This window comes from Cannabis sativa, chromosome X (genome assembly GCF_029168945.1).
Source record: "Cannabis sativa cultivar Pink pepper isolate KNU-18-1 chromosome X, ASM2916894v1, whole genome shotgun sequence".
Lineage (NCBI taxonomy): Eukaryota > Viridiplantae > Streptophyta > Magnoliopsida > Rosales > Cannabaceae > Cannabis > Cannabis sativa.
The window spans coordinates 63,712,195-63,726,451 of NC_083610.1; the positions used below are offsets into that span (position 1 = coordinate 63,712,195).

At 38.6% G+C, this 14,257-nt stretch overlaps 1 protein-coding gene across 1 annotated transcript; it reads right to left on the minus strand.

Annotated features, from left to right (window-relative positions):
* Window positions 1-6,000: 6,000 nt before the first annotated feature.
* On the minus strand, window positions 6,001-8,560 carry LOC133032311 (uncharacterized). Its single transcript, XM_061106210.1, has 3 exons — window positions 7,991-8,560; window positions 7,689-7,865; window positions 6,001-6,126 (listed from the first exon to the last, which is right to left on the minus strand). Exons 1-3 carry the CDS (start codon window positions 8,558-8,560, stop codon window positions 6,001-6,003), a joined length of 873 nt encoding a protein of 290 aa, XP_060962193.1.
* Window positions 8,561-14,257: the final 5,697 nt, after the last annotated feature.

A 14,257-nucleotide genomic window follows, 5' to 3' on the forward strand; every position in this document is an offset into this window, starting at 1 on the left:
TCAGCCAATTTTTAACTCATTCGATCATTCTCAGATCAACCATAATTCCATATTTTCCAATAATATGCCCTAGGAAGGACACTTTCGACAACCAGAATTCACACTTTTTAAACTTTACATAAAGCTTGTGATCCCTGAGTCATTGTAAAACCATTCAGAGATGTTGCTCATGCTCTTCTTCTATTTGAGAGTGCGCAAGGATGTCGTCGATAAACACTATAACATAGTTATCGAGGAAATCCTTAAACACTCTATTCATGAGATCCATAAAGGCTGCTGGAGCATTTGTCAATCCTAATGACATCAATTAGAACTCCTAATGACCATACTTGGTCTGAAATGTAGTCTTTAGGAGTTGTATTTTTAGCTCCGTAAGTTCTCCTGGGGCCATCCTATATGGTGCCTTTGAAACAGGTACGCCCCAGGTGCCAAATCAATTATAAAATCTATTTCTCATTGTGGCAGAAATCTCGATAACTCCTTGGGAAAAACATCAAGAAATTCCCTCACAACTCTGACATCCTTAGGCCTAAATGGTTCAGGCTTGCTGGACTTAATTACAACTACTAAAAATCCTACACATCCACTGTGTAATCAATCTTTAGCCTTTAAAACTGAAATAATCGGGATTCAAGAACCTTGAACAGATTTAACATAAACAAATGGATCTTCACCCTCCGGCTGAAAAGTTACTATTTTCTATTTGTAGTTAATGCTGGTCGAATACTTGGATAGAACATCCATCCCAAGTATAATATCAAACTCTATTAGTTCCAACTCTACTAGGTCAACACTCAACTCCATATTGTCAACCCTAACTGGCGTAGACCTAATCCACCTTCTAGAGAAAACTAACTCTCCGCAAGGCAGTAGGGTTCCAAACCCTCTTTTAATGAAATCATAAGGCCTACCGAATTGATTAATTACTTTTGATGCCACATATGAATGTGTAGCCCCAGAGTCAAATAGTATAGTAAAATAGGAGTTTTTGAGAAGAAGCTGACCTGTCACCAGAGATGGTCTGGCTACAACATCAGCTTGAGTGATGGAAAACACCCGAGCAGGTACGAGCTTTGCTACTTGCTTCTGTTCTTCTTTCTTCGTCTGAGGGAAATCTTTCTTAAAATGCCCAACCATACCACACTAAAAGAATGTTTTCCAATTGCACTCACCGAGATAGTGTTTCTTACAACGTGGGCACTCAGGGTAAGAATAACCCTGGCGTCCATCTCTACCTTGGTTCCCTTGGAACCTTTTGTTCTGTCCTGAACCACCAGATGTCGAGAAAGTCTTTCTCTTATGGTCAGCAGTGGAATCACCACCATCCCTACCATATCCAGAAGTAGGAAGAGCGATGGTCCCACCAACACTTGGAGTTTCTTGGGGCTTCTGAAGAAATTTTATTGCTCCCTCGGCTCGCAGAACCTTCTCAACCATCTCAATATAAGTCGTTGTTTCACTTGTAGTAATTACCAGATCATGTTTAATCTTGGCATTTAAACCTGCCAAACATTTCTCTTTCTTACTGAAGTTTGTGGGTACTATACCTGAAGCCAACTTGGCTTAATGGGCGAACTTCATTGTATATTCTGTTACTGACATGCCTTCTCCATGAACAAAATCAGTGAATTCTTTTTGCTTAGCATTGCGAACTGTCTCATTATAATACTTGGCATTGAATATTTCCTAAAACTCTTCTCAGGTCATGGTGGTCACATCTCAGGTGAGGGATACAAACCCCCACCACACAAGAGCGTTCTCCTAGAACTGAAACGTAGCACAAGTCACCCAATTATTCCTAGTGACACACATGAAATTCAAGATTCTCACTATAATAGTGAGACACTACTCGACCTTCATAACATCCGGTCCTCCCAAAAATATTAGAGTTGCCTGCTTGTAAAATCTCTCATACAACGGCTTCATACGAGTGCCAACAACAAGTTGTTTTGCTGGCACCGCTGGAACCATAACGATTGGCTTGCTGTAAAGGCACTGCTGGAGGATCTGCTATCTCAGCCTCTGAATCTCTTCATCTTGTTGAAGAATTCGAGCTTGCATCTCTGCAAACCTTTGCTCCCAATTCGGAGGAGCTTGGGGCGGATTCTCATGTCTACCACCCTGAAACCTTCCACGGCCCTACCGCGTCCATGGGGATTCAGGGGATTTTGACCTCCCAGACTACCTCCGGTCTTGGCCATGTTACCCTAACTCCTCGTATTTTGTTGGGCATCAATTTAATAGGACTTAACCTGCGAACCCATAAGTCTGGTAGGTTAGACAGTGATCACATAAACTCTATATACTACACATTATGGATTTTAAGTCAATGCATTTAAATAAATATTTATAAACTATTATGCTTCTTAACATGCTTTCATAATTGTAACGCCCTAATGCTAAGGCACCCTTCGGTGCTTTTTCAATTACAGTGCTGTCTTTGCTAATCAAAGATTTTTCTCAAAAAAACGTGTCAAATTAAAACTTTTATATTAAATATTAAACTTTATAATTTACAAAACTATTTACAAGTACCGGGATCCCATTTTTAAACTTTTATACAAAATATACTAAAATACATAATTGGTCGCACAACGACTACAAAATAATATCCCCAGATGTCCCGAGACCGAACACTCCAGGTCATGCTGCCACGACATGTACAATTCCATCCTAGCCAGGCTCACTCCTGTTCATCTTTCGCCTTTCCTTTACCTACACATGGAAGCAGAACTGTGAGTCGACGGACTTAGTAAGAAAAGCATATAACATATCATAAAATATCGACTTGTATCTAGGCGCCCATACACCTATTTACAAGGCTTAACAAATGAGTAAGAACGTTTTAAGTAGGATACGACCATGTACCATGTACCACATGCACTCAGTATACCATCGTACTACTGTAGGTAAGGTATGAACCGCACCTTGAGTATTGTTAACTGTTGTACCGTAGACACCTTGTATCTTCCCGTACAAGTGCTGGTAAAACCACGATGTACTTTCAGACATCATACACTTCACCAATCCACTCTGTACCGCAACCATACAAGTGTTGATAGTGTATGAATTACAACATATAAGCATGCATATACACTAAACATATACATACATTCGCACATCCATATCACACATTATATACAGTTCTTGCCTTCTTTACAGATTCAAGTGTGCTGGCCGACCTGAACGGAAAGTCTTGTGCAAAATGGATGTCCTAATCGCATAATGAAACCAGGTAAATCACATGATCGAAAACCCTAATCCAGGAAACCCGAACCCACCACTCTAGGTTATGTTATACATTCTATGGATTACACTAACTCAAGAAATAGAGAAACATCCAACTACGGCACTGGAATGCATGAGAATTGAGAAAATGGAACATTCGAGAAACCCTGCAAAAATCGGCTAACCGGTTTTACAGGTACTGGTAAAACCGGCTACCCGGTTTACACCAGTTCACGCAAAAACTCCATTTCTTGCTCAAAACTCCACCAAATACAACCAAACCTTCCAGAGTACCAAATTAGGGTATACACAATATATTCCAACCAATAATTCACAGAAAAACACACTAAATAAATTTATGCCATTAAAGACCAAAGCTTTGAGTTCAAAGCTCAAATTTGAGCAAAAATAATTCCATACATCAAAACCAGCTGCTAGAAGCTGAAACCAACTCAAATGAACCCTAGAATTCGAACTATCAAACAACCTAACCCTAATAGCCACTAACTTGCAAAATCACTACTTGAAACCAATTAAAATCTTGAGAAAACATAGATAGAAAGTATCTAGGGTTTACCTTGGCTTGATTTCCTTTGAATCCTTGCTGTAAACACTAAAAATCAGCAACAACTTCCTTGGTTCTGGGCTGGTTCGAAGAGAGAGGAAGGGAAGAGAGAGCTTTCTTAATTTTTTGGTTTATTCCTCTTATTTTCATTAATTCTTTCAAAAATGAAGCAATGGTTTAACTAAATTAAACCTTGGCTGAAATTAACATTGATAGGTGTCATATAATTAGGCAGCCACCTAACTCTCCCCTTTAACAAATGACTAAAATGCCCTTTAGCTTAAAACTAGGGTATTTTCAAGATTAGGGGTAAAATGGTCAAATTCCATAACCCCGCTCAACTCTGATATTTTATTTTCTCTAAAATATATCCTGCTAAGAAATAAAGTTCTAAACTTACCCATGTTATCAAACTAGCCATCTATCGCATTTTCCGTTGTCGCCGAGCAAAAATTACAAAAATAACATATTTCATATATAATTCATAAAATACCCCTAGAGTTTAATAAAATCTCCGGAATTGAGAAGTTATAACTCTAGTGCCAATTTCTAACAATGGGACTCATAAATAATTATAAAAATATCATATATTAGTGGTAATTGTCTTTACTAATCCAAATTACTAAAGCGGTCATTACAATTATCCCCCTGTTAAAAGGATTTCGTCCTCGAAATCTAACCTGAATAGCTCTAGATGTTGAGTCCTCATGTCAGACTCTAATTCCCAGGTGGCTTCCTCCACCTTGTTATTCCTCCAAAGCACTTTGACCAAAGCAATAGTCTTGTTCCGAAGAACTTTCTTCGTTCTATCGAGGACCTGAACAGGTTCCTCTTCATAGGATAAGTCTGACTGCAGTTCAAGGGCGTCATAACTTAAGATATGAGTCGGGTCTGAAACATATTTTCTCAACATTGAAATATGGAATACATCATGTACAGTCGATAGCGCTGGTGGTAAGGCTAGGTGATACGCTACCTGCCTGACCTTCTCAAGTATCTGAAATGGCCCAATGAACCTAGGGCTTAACTTACACCTCTTCCCGAAACGCCTAATATCCTTCATTGGTGAAACCCGCAGGAAAACATGTTCCCCTGCCTGAAATGTGACATCTCTGCGCTTCGGATCAGCATAACTTTTCTGCCTGCTTTGGGAAGCAGGCATCCGAGCCTTGATCTTGTCAATAGCTTCATTGGTCCTTTGAACTAACTCCGGACCTAAATACTTCCTTTCTCCAGTTTCGTCCCAATGAATAGGGGAGCGACATTTCCTACCATATAGCATCTCATAGGGAGCCATCCCTATTGTACTCTGGTAGCTATTGTTGTAGGAGAATTCAATTAGAGGCAAGTACTTACTCCATGAACCCTCAAAGTCCATGACACAGGCTTGCAACAAATCCTCTAGTATCCGAATTGTTCTTTCTGATTGACCATCAGTCTGAGGGTGAAAGGTTGTGCTAAACTTCAGTTTGGTACTCATAGCCTTCTGAAGACTCACCCAAAACTTAGATGTAAATTTTGGATCCCTGTCTAAAATAATAGATTTAGGAGCTCCATGGAGACGAACTATCTCCTTCACATATAGTTCACTGTACTGATCCACTGAATATGTAACTCACTGGCAAAAAGTGAGCTGATTTTGTAAATCTGTCCACTATGACCCACACCAAATCATACATTCCTGTGGTTCTAGGCAAACCAGTTACAAAATCCATTGTAATGTCCTCCCACTTCCATTTAGGAAGGGCCAAAGGTTGCAACAACCCTGCCGGCCTTTGATGTTCAACCTTGATTTGTTGGTAGGTTAAGCATTTGGACACATAGTCTACTACATCTCTTTTCATCCCATAACACCAGAAGTAGGGTTTTAAGTCTTGATACATTTTGGTTTTTCCCGGATGCAATGAATAAGGTGTGGTGTGAGCTTCATCAAGTATCTCTTTCTTAAGCTCATCAACATTAGGAACACAAAATCAAGTTTTATACAATAGCATTCCATTATTCAAGACTAAAAAGTCTTTGGGCCTACCAGCCATCACCTCATCTCGAACCTTGACCAGCTCGGGATCTTCTAGTTGTGCTTTTTTAATTCTCTCTAACAGATCAGATTAAAGTGTCAAGTTATGCAACTTTCCAACCACAAACTCAATCCTTGCACTAACCATCTCAGAAGCTAGTTGAGGGGCTATCATAACAGTAGTGGAAATCTAGCCGGGACCTCTTTTACTCAAAGCATCAGCCACAACATTGGCTTTCTCGGGATGATACAGAATGTCACAGTCGTAGTCTTTAATTAATTCCAGCCACCTCCTCTGCCTCATGTTCAAATCTTTCTGGGTGAAAAAGTACTTGAGACTCTTATGATCAGTATAAATCTCGCATTTTTCACCATAAAGATAGTGCCGCCATATCTTTAGAGAAAAAACCACAGCAGTAAGCTCTAGGTCATGAGTTGGGTAGCGCTGGTCATAATCCTTCAGTTGACGAGAGGCATAGGCTATGACTTTGTCAGCTTGCATCAGAACACATCCCAAACCCTGTCTTGATGCATCACAGTAAACAACGAACTTTTCTCGATCTGATGGCAAAGCTAACACCGAAGCTGTTATCAAATGTTGCTTCAACTTCTGAAAACTTGCTTCACATTTGTCTGATTTTTCTTAGTTAACTCGGTCAGTGGCATAGAGATTTTAGAAAATCCCTCGACAAAACGTCGATAGTACCCTGCTAAACCGAGAAAACTTGGAACTTTAGTCACTGATTTTAGCCTCGGCTAATTCTTCACTAACTCAATCTTGCTTGGATCAACCATAATTCCATTCTTTCCGAAAATATGCCCTAGAAAAGATACCTTGGACAACCAAAATTTGCACTTTTTGAATTTTTCATACAACTTGTGATCCCTAAGTCGCTGCAACACCATTAGAAGATGATGCTCGTGCTCCTTCTCTGAATGAGAGTATACAAGGATGTCATCGATAAACACTATGACGCAGTTATCGAGGAAATCCTTGAATACCCTATTCATGAGATCCATAAAGGCCGCGAGAGCATTAGTCAATCCGAATAACATTACATGAATCTCGTAGTGCCCATATCTGGTTAGGAACACAGTCTTTGGTATATCTTCTTCCTGTATTCTTAATTGATGATAACCGGATCGTAGGTGAATCTTCAAAAATACTATCTTTCCCTGAAGCTGATCGAACAAATCGTCGATACACATTTTAAGGGAACCATCTTTCTTTTTCACAAACAGAACCGGAGCTCCCCAGGGAGATACACTGGGTCGGGTAAACCCAATATCAAGCATCCCTTGAAGCTGCAATTTAAAATCCTTAAGTTTTGCCGGAGCCATTCTATATGGAGCTTTAGAAACAGGATCAGCTCCAGGTGCCAAATCAATCACAAAGTCAATTTCTCGTTGCGGCGGTAATCTCGGCATCTCCTCGGGAAACACGTCAAGAAAGTCTTTTACCACTCTGACTACCTCATGCCCAAATGTTTTAGGTCTGCTGGAGTCTATCACCACTGCTAAAAATCCTACACATCCACTGTGTAGTAGATCCCTAGCCCTTAGCAGAAAAATAACCAGGATCCGAGACCTCTGAACTGATCCAACATAAACAAATAGATGTTCACCTTCTGGCTGAAAAGTCACCATTTTCCGCTTACAATCTATACTGGCCAAATACTTGGATAGAAAATCCATCCCAAGTATGATGTCAAACTTCGTTAATTCCAATTCTATAAGGTCAGCACTCAACTCCCTATCATCGATCCTAACTGGCATAGACCTAATACGCCTAATAGAGATAACCAACTCCCCGCTACGCAATAGGGTTCCAAAACCTCTTTCAAGAAAATCACAAGGCCTACCCAAAAGATCCATTACCTGCGTAGCCACATATGAACGTGTAGCTCCCGAATCAAATAACACAGTATATAATGAGTTGTTGACTAGAAGCTGACCTGTCACCACCGAAGGACAGGCTGCAGCATCAACTTGGGTGATAGCAAACACTCGAGCAGGTACAAGTTTTGCCTCTGACTTCGACTCTTCTTTCTTTGCCTAAGGGCAATCTTTCTTGAAATGCCCCACCATGCCGCACTGAAAGCATGTCTTACGGTTGGACTCTCCCGGATGATGTTTCTTACAACGTGAACACTCAGGGTAAGAGTAACCCTGGCGTCCACCTCTGCCTTGGTTCCCGCAGAACCGCTTGCTCTGCCCCGAACCACCAGATGCTGGGGTAACCTTTCTCTTCTGATCAGATTCGGAGTCACTCGGGGCTCCTGAAGGAATTTTACTGCACCCTCGGCTCGCAAAGCTTTCTCAACCATTTCTGAATATGATGTTGCTTTGTTGGTAGTGATTACCAGATCATGTCTAATCTTCACATTCGAACCGGCCAGGTACTTTTCTTTCTTACTGAAATCTATTGGCACAATACCCACTGTGAGCTTGGCCAATCGATCAAACTGTGTAGTATATTCAGTAATTGACATCCCCTTAGTTTGTACTAATTCAGTGAACTCTTTCCGCTTTGCACCGTGCACAGCTTCATTATAATACTTAGAGTTGAATAACTCTCGGAACTCCTCCCAGGTCATTACAGTGACATCCCGGGTGAGGGACAATAATTCCCATCGCACTAGGGCATCTTCCTGGAACTGAAAAGTGGCATAGGTCACCCGATCATTTCCAACCACGCCCATAAAATTTAGAATTCGCTCAATCACCGTGAGCCACTGCTCAGCCTTCATCACATCTGGACCTCCTAGAAACACTGGAGGTGCTTGCTTACGAAATCTTTCGTATAACGGGTCCATACGGTTGCCAGCAACAGGTTGTTCTGCTGGCACCACTGGAGCTACAACGACCTGAGCTTGTTGCGAAGGTACGACAGGAGGACCCTGCTGCCTTACCTCAGAATTTCTTCATCTTGTTGGCGGATTCGATCTTGCATTTCCGCAAACCTCTGCTCCCAATCCGGAGGAGCTTGTGGTAGATTTATAGGATGACCACCCTGAGCTCTGCGACGGCCACGGCCGCGACCACAGGGATTCTGGGGAATTTGATTTCCCTGACCGCCTCCAGTCTTAACCATATTACCCTGAGTTCTTGTATTTTGTTGGGCGTCCATTTTATAGGACTTAGCTTGCGAACCCATAAGCCAGGCTGGTTAGACAGTGATCATAAAACTTAACACCGCTCTTATGGACTTAAAGGCAACACACTAAAAATAAATAATCACAATCTAATATGCTTCCTAACATACTTTAATATTCACATATAATACTAAACAAGTACGGGCTTACTGAACCGTGAACTGAGCTTTCTCTGATGAAGATTGTACATGTCTTGGCAAGCTTTGGTAGACAAACCTGGCGGCTCTGATACCATAATTGTAACACCGTAATGCTAAGGCATGCTACAATGCTTTTTCAATTACGGTGTTGTCTTTGCTAATCAAAGATTTTTCTCGAAAAACGTGTCAAATTAAAACTTTTATATTATATATTAAACTTTATAATTTACAAAACTATTTACAAGTACCGGGATCCTGTTTTAAAACTTTTATACAAAATATACAAAAATACATAACCTGTCGCACAGCGGCTACAAAATAATATCCCTAGATGTCCCGAGACAAAACACTCCAGGTCACGCTGCCACGACATGTACAATCCCATCCTAGCCAGGCTCACTCCTGTTCAGCTTTCGCCTTTCCTTTACCTACATATGGAAGCAGAACTGTGAGTCGATAGACTAAGTAAGAAAAGCATGTAACATATCATAAAATACCGACTTGTATCTAGGCACCCATACACCTATTTACAAGACTTAACAGATAAGTAAGAATGTTCTAACTAGGATACGATTATGTACCATGTACCACATGCACTCAGTATACCATCGTACTAGTGTAGGTAAGGTATGAACCGCACGTTGAGTACTACTAAGTGTTGTACCACAGACACCTTGTACCTTCCCGTACAATTGCTAGTAACACCACGATGTACTTTCTAACATCATACACTTTACCAATGCACTCTGTACCGCAACCGTACAAGTGTTGGTAGTGTATGAACCACAACATATAAGCATGCATATACACTAAACATATACATACATTTGCATATCCATATCACACATTATATACAGTTCTTACCTTCTTTCAAGATTCAAGTGTGCTGGCCGACCTGAATAGAAAGTCTTGTGCGAAATGGATGTCTTAATCACATAATGAAACTAGGTAAATCACATGATCAAAAACCTTAATCTGGGAAACCCGAACGCAACACTCTAGGTTCTGTTATACTTTCTATGGATTACACTAACTCGAGAAATAGAGAAACACCCAACTACGGAACTAGAATGCACGAGAATTGACAAAATGGAACATTTGGGAAACCCTGCAAAAAACCGGCTAATCGATTTTACATGTACTGGTAAAACCGGCTAGCCAGTTTACACTAGTTCACCCAAAAACTCCATTTCTTGCTCAAAATTCCACCAAATACAGCCAAACCTTCCAGAGTACCTAATTAGGGTATACACAATATATTCCAACTAGTAATTCACAGAAAAACACACTAAATCAATTTATGTCATTAAAGACCAAAGCTTTGAGTTCAAAGCTCAAACTTGAGAAAAACTAATTCCATACATCAAAACCAGTTGCTAGAAGCTGAAACCAACTCAAATGAACCCTAGAATTTGAATTATCAAACAACCTAACCCTAACAGCTCCTAACTTGCAAAATCACTACTTGAAACCAACTAAAATCTTGAGAAAACATAGCTAGAAAGTATCTAGGGTTTACCTTGGCTTGATTTCCTTTGAATCCTTGCTGAAAACACTAAAAATCAGAAACAACTTCCTTTGTTCTGGGCTAGTTCGAAGAGAGAGGAAGGGAAGAGTGAGCTTTCTTGATTTTTTGGTTTATTCCTCTAATTTTCTTTAATTCTTTCTAAAATGAAATAATGGTTTAACTAAATTAAACCTTGGCTGAAATTAACTTTGCTAGGTGTCATATAATTAGGCAGCCACCTAACCCTCCCCTTTAACAAATGACTAAAATGTCATTTAGCTTAAACTAGGGTATTTTCAAGATTAGGGGTAAAATGGTCACATTCCATAACCCCGCTCAACTCTGATATTTTATTTCTCCAAAATATATCCCGCTAAGAAATAATGTTCTAAACTTACACATGTGATCATACTAGCCATCCATTGCATTTTCCGTTGTCACCGAGCAAAAATTACAAAAATAACATATTTCATATATAATTCATAAAATACCCCTAGAGTTTAATAAATTCTTCGGAATTGAGAAATTATAACTCTAGTGCCCATTTCTAACAATGGGACCCATAAATAATTAAATTCATAAATAATTATAAAAATATAAGAAATTAGTGCTAATTGCCTTTACTAATCCGAATTACTAAAGCGGTCATTACAATAATCACATAAATTACTAAAAAAGTAAAGGCTTACTGAACTGTGAGTGGAGCTTTTCACTGATGATTATTGTACATGTCTTGACATCTTCAGTAGATAAACTTGGCGGCTATGATACCAAAATTGTAACACCCTGATACTTAGGCACGCTACGTGATTTTCTAATTATTGTGCCACCTTTGCTAATCAAAGCTTTTTCCTTTAAAATCAAGCAAAATTAAATTTTTTATTTAAACTATTAAACTTTATAAATATATATATTCACATAAATTGGGATCACGTGTTTAAACTTTTACAATCATAATCAAAATACTTTGACAGACATGTTTCATAGCGACTATAAAATAAAACTGAAGTCCTCCCAAGATTGAACACTCCAAGTCGCACCGTCTCGACATGTACAATCATCCCCCGAGCTCAGAACTCACTCCTATTCAGCTTTTGCCTTTCCTTTACCTACACACAAAAGTAATATCTATAAGTCAACATACTCAGTAAGAAAAGTATATAACATATAATATAATACCGACTTGCATATAGGCGCCCAAAAACCTATCCACAAGATTTATCAAATAAGTAAGAACGTTCTTTACCAAGGTAAGACCACTGTACCACATACACTACGTACCGCTACTGTACGAGTGTTGGTAGGGTTTGCACCTTACCTCGAGTACCACTAAGTGTTGTACCACATACACTCCGTACTCAACCTTACTAGTGTTGGTAACACCGTATTGTACTCGTTGACATTATACAATTTACTAATACACTAAGTACCGCTACCATACTAGTGTTGGTAGTATACAAATCACAAATAGTATGCATATATCACACATATACATATTCATATATAAATACGTTCTATGCTAGTGTTACCTCATTTTTAAATTTAAGTGTGTTGGCCAACCTTAACGGAAAATCACACGCTAGATGGATGCCTTATGTCACATTCACGTAAATGGATAAATAACACACTAAAACCTGATCTAAGGACCTAAACTCACAACTACAAGATTTGTTATCGATAATTGACATGACAATGCCCTAATGATCAAGGAAACACAGAAACTAAAGCTCTAAAAATGACATAAATTGGCAAAATGGATTTTTCTAGGATCCTACATATCCAGTAAATCGGTTCAATAGAATCTGTAGAAACAGTTAACTAGTTTATACTAGAAAACCCCCAAAATTCCAAAACTTGCTCAATTTGTACCGAAACTTCACCAAACCTTTCAGATCACCTATAACAACATCCAACAACAAAATTCAAGTACTAATAGCAACCAACAAACACAGAATCCAAATCCACCATTAATGAGTCAAGTTTGAGTTCTTAAAACTCAAACTTTCTCAACACAAGAATTAGGCATCGAAACCACAAGATTCACACCTAAAACAACATTAATAACCAGTAGGAAACTAACAAATACTAACCATAATTCGAGCAACACCAAATTCGACAATTTACATATTATAATTCAACTAACAAGCTTGAAAACTCGAGGGTAAAGGTTACTAAGGTTTACCTCCACTTGATACACCTTGAAACCTTGCTGAAATTCTAGAAAAATTGAAAGCTTGGGGTTGGATTCTTCTGGTTTGTGGGAGCCAAGCAAAGAGAGAGAGAAAAAAGGATGAACTTCCTTTTGTTTTTCTTTAATTTCTTTAATTTATTGATGAAAAAGGATAACTAATAAAATTAATCCTATTTTTGCTAGTGGCTACTTTCCAACCTAGGATCAAGCCACCTAATCCCAAAAAGCAAAATACCAAAAATACCCTTCTTACTTCCAATTTAAGCAATATTAGCCTAGGAGTAAATGGTCCGAAACCATAACTCCTCTTGAACCTGACATTTTAAATATCTTAAATATTTGTCTCACTAAGAATTAGGTTCTAAACTTACCCATGTGACTCTAACGGCCATCCATCGCATTTTCCATCGTCGCCAAGCAAAAATCATCAAAATTACATAATTCATATTTAACATAAATAATACACTTACAGTTTAATAAAATATCTGAAATTCAAAAATTATAACTCTAATGCCCATTTCTAAAAATAAGGCCCACGACAAATGTAAAATCATATGTAATTATAAAATATCAATAATTAATATTAATTGCCTTTACTAATCTATAATCTAACATGCGGTCATTACAACTTTGTTGTTTGTTTTTATGCTTTTATTTTGCTTACTTCATCTTTTGTTCTTGTATGGCCTTTAGGACCTTTACTTTTGAACAAATGATATTTTTATTCTTGTATGGCCTTAGGGCCATTTATTTTTGAATAGGAGACTGACCAAGCAGTCGTTAATTCTGGCTTTAACTTCTTTTGTTAGACATGTAGCTGACCAGGTAGATTATGTCTAATCTAAAGTATGCCATTCACACTTACTTAGCTTTCAATTTTTTGCTTAACAAAGCTTTAAATTTTGCTTAAGTTTAGTTGTGGTTGTTCGATGTTGTACGGTGTGGGTGCCCCAAGTGATCAAACAGACTTATGGTCTCTTGGTCACTTGCAATCATCAAGTACTCTAAACCTTTGCCTATGTGTTTTCTTGGAGGGTCTTGTTTGTACGCATATGGAACTAAAAAAATAAAGATTAACTTTAAGAAGTTATCTTGTTAGCAAGTTATTTGACACAATATTGAACCGAAACACTGTTTTTTCATTAATTACTCTTATATATGTGTTGTTGTTGTGCAACATACATTTTTTTGTGTAACAAAAGCTTACAAATCAAAGTTTGGTTTTGAAACCATGTTTTAGCTGAATCCTACGCGGCATACCGCGTAAGGGCAATCATTGAAGAGTGATGGTCATATAGCTCTTTAATTTTTGGCTACCTTTGCAAGTCATATCATGCAAAGGCCATCACTGAAGAGTGATGGAAACTTAGCCCTAAAGAGTAGTGTTTTTAAAAGTTTGCTATTGGTAGTACTCTTAGCGATGTTCTCCATTCTGGCATCTTGGTAAGAGAACT

Bases quoted from the DNA above. Each gene is read 5' to 3' on its own strand.
- LOC133032311 (XM_061106210.1), bottom strand. From the start codon at position 8,560: ATGAAGGCTGAGCAGTGGCTCACGGTGATTGAGCGAATTCTAAATTTT. The intron at 7,866-7,990 runs GTGGACGCCAGG...GATTGCCCTTAG, and splicing joins CTGCGGGAACCAAGGCAGAG to GCAAAGAAAGAAGAGTCGAA. The intron at 6,127-7,688 runs GTAATGGATCTT...TTTTTCACCCAG, and splicing joins GTTCATATGTGGCTACGCAG to AAAGATTTGAACATGAGGCA.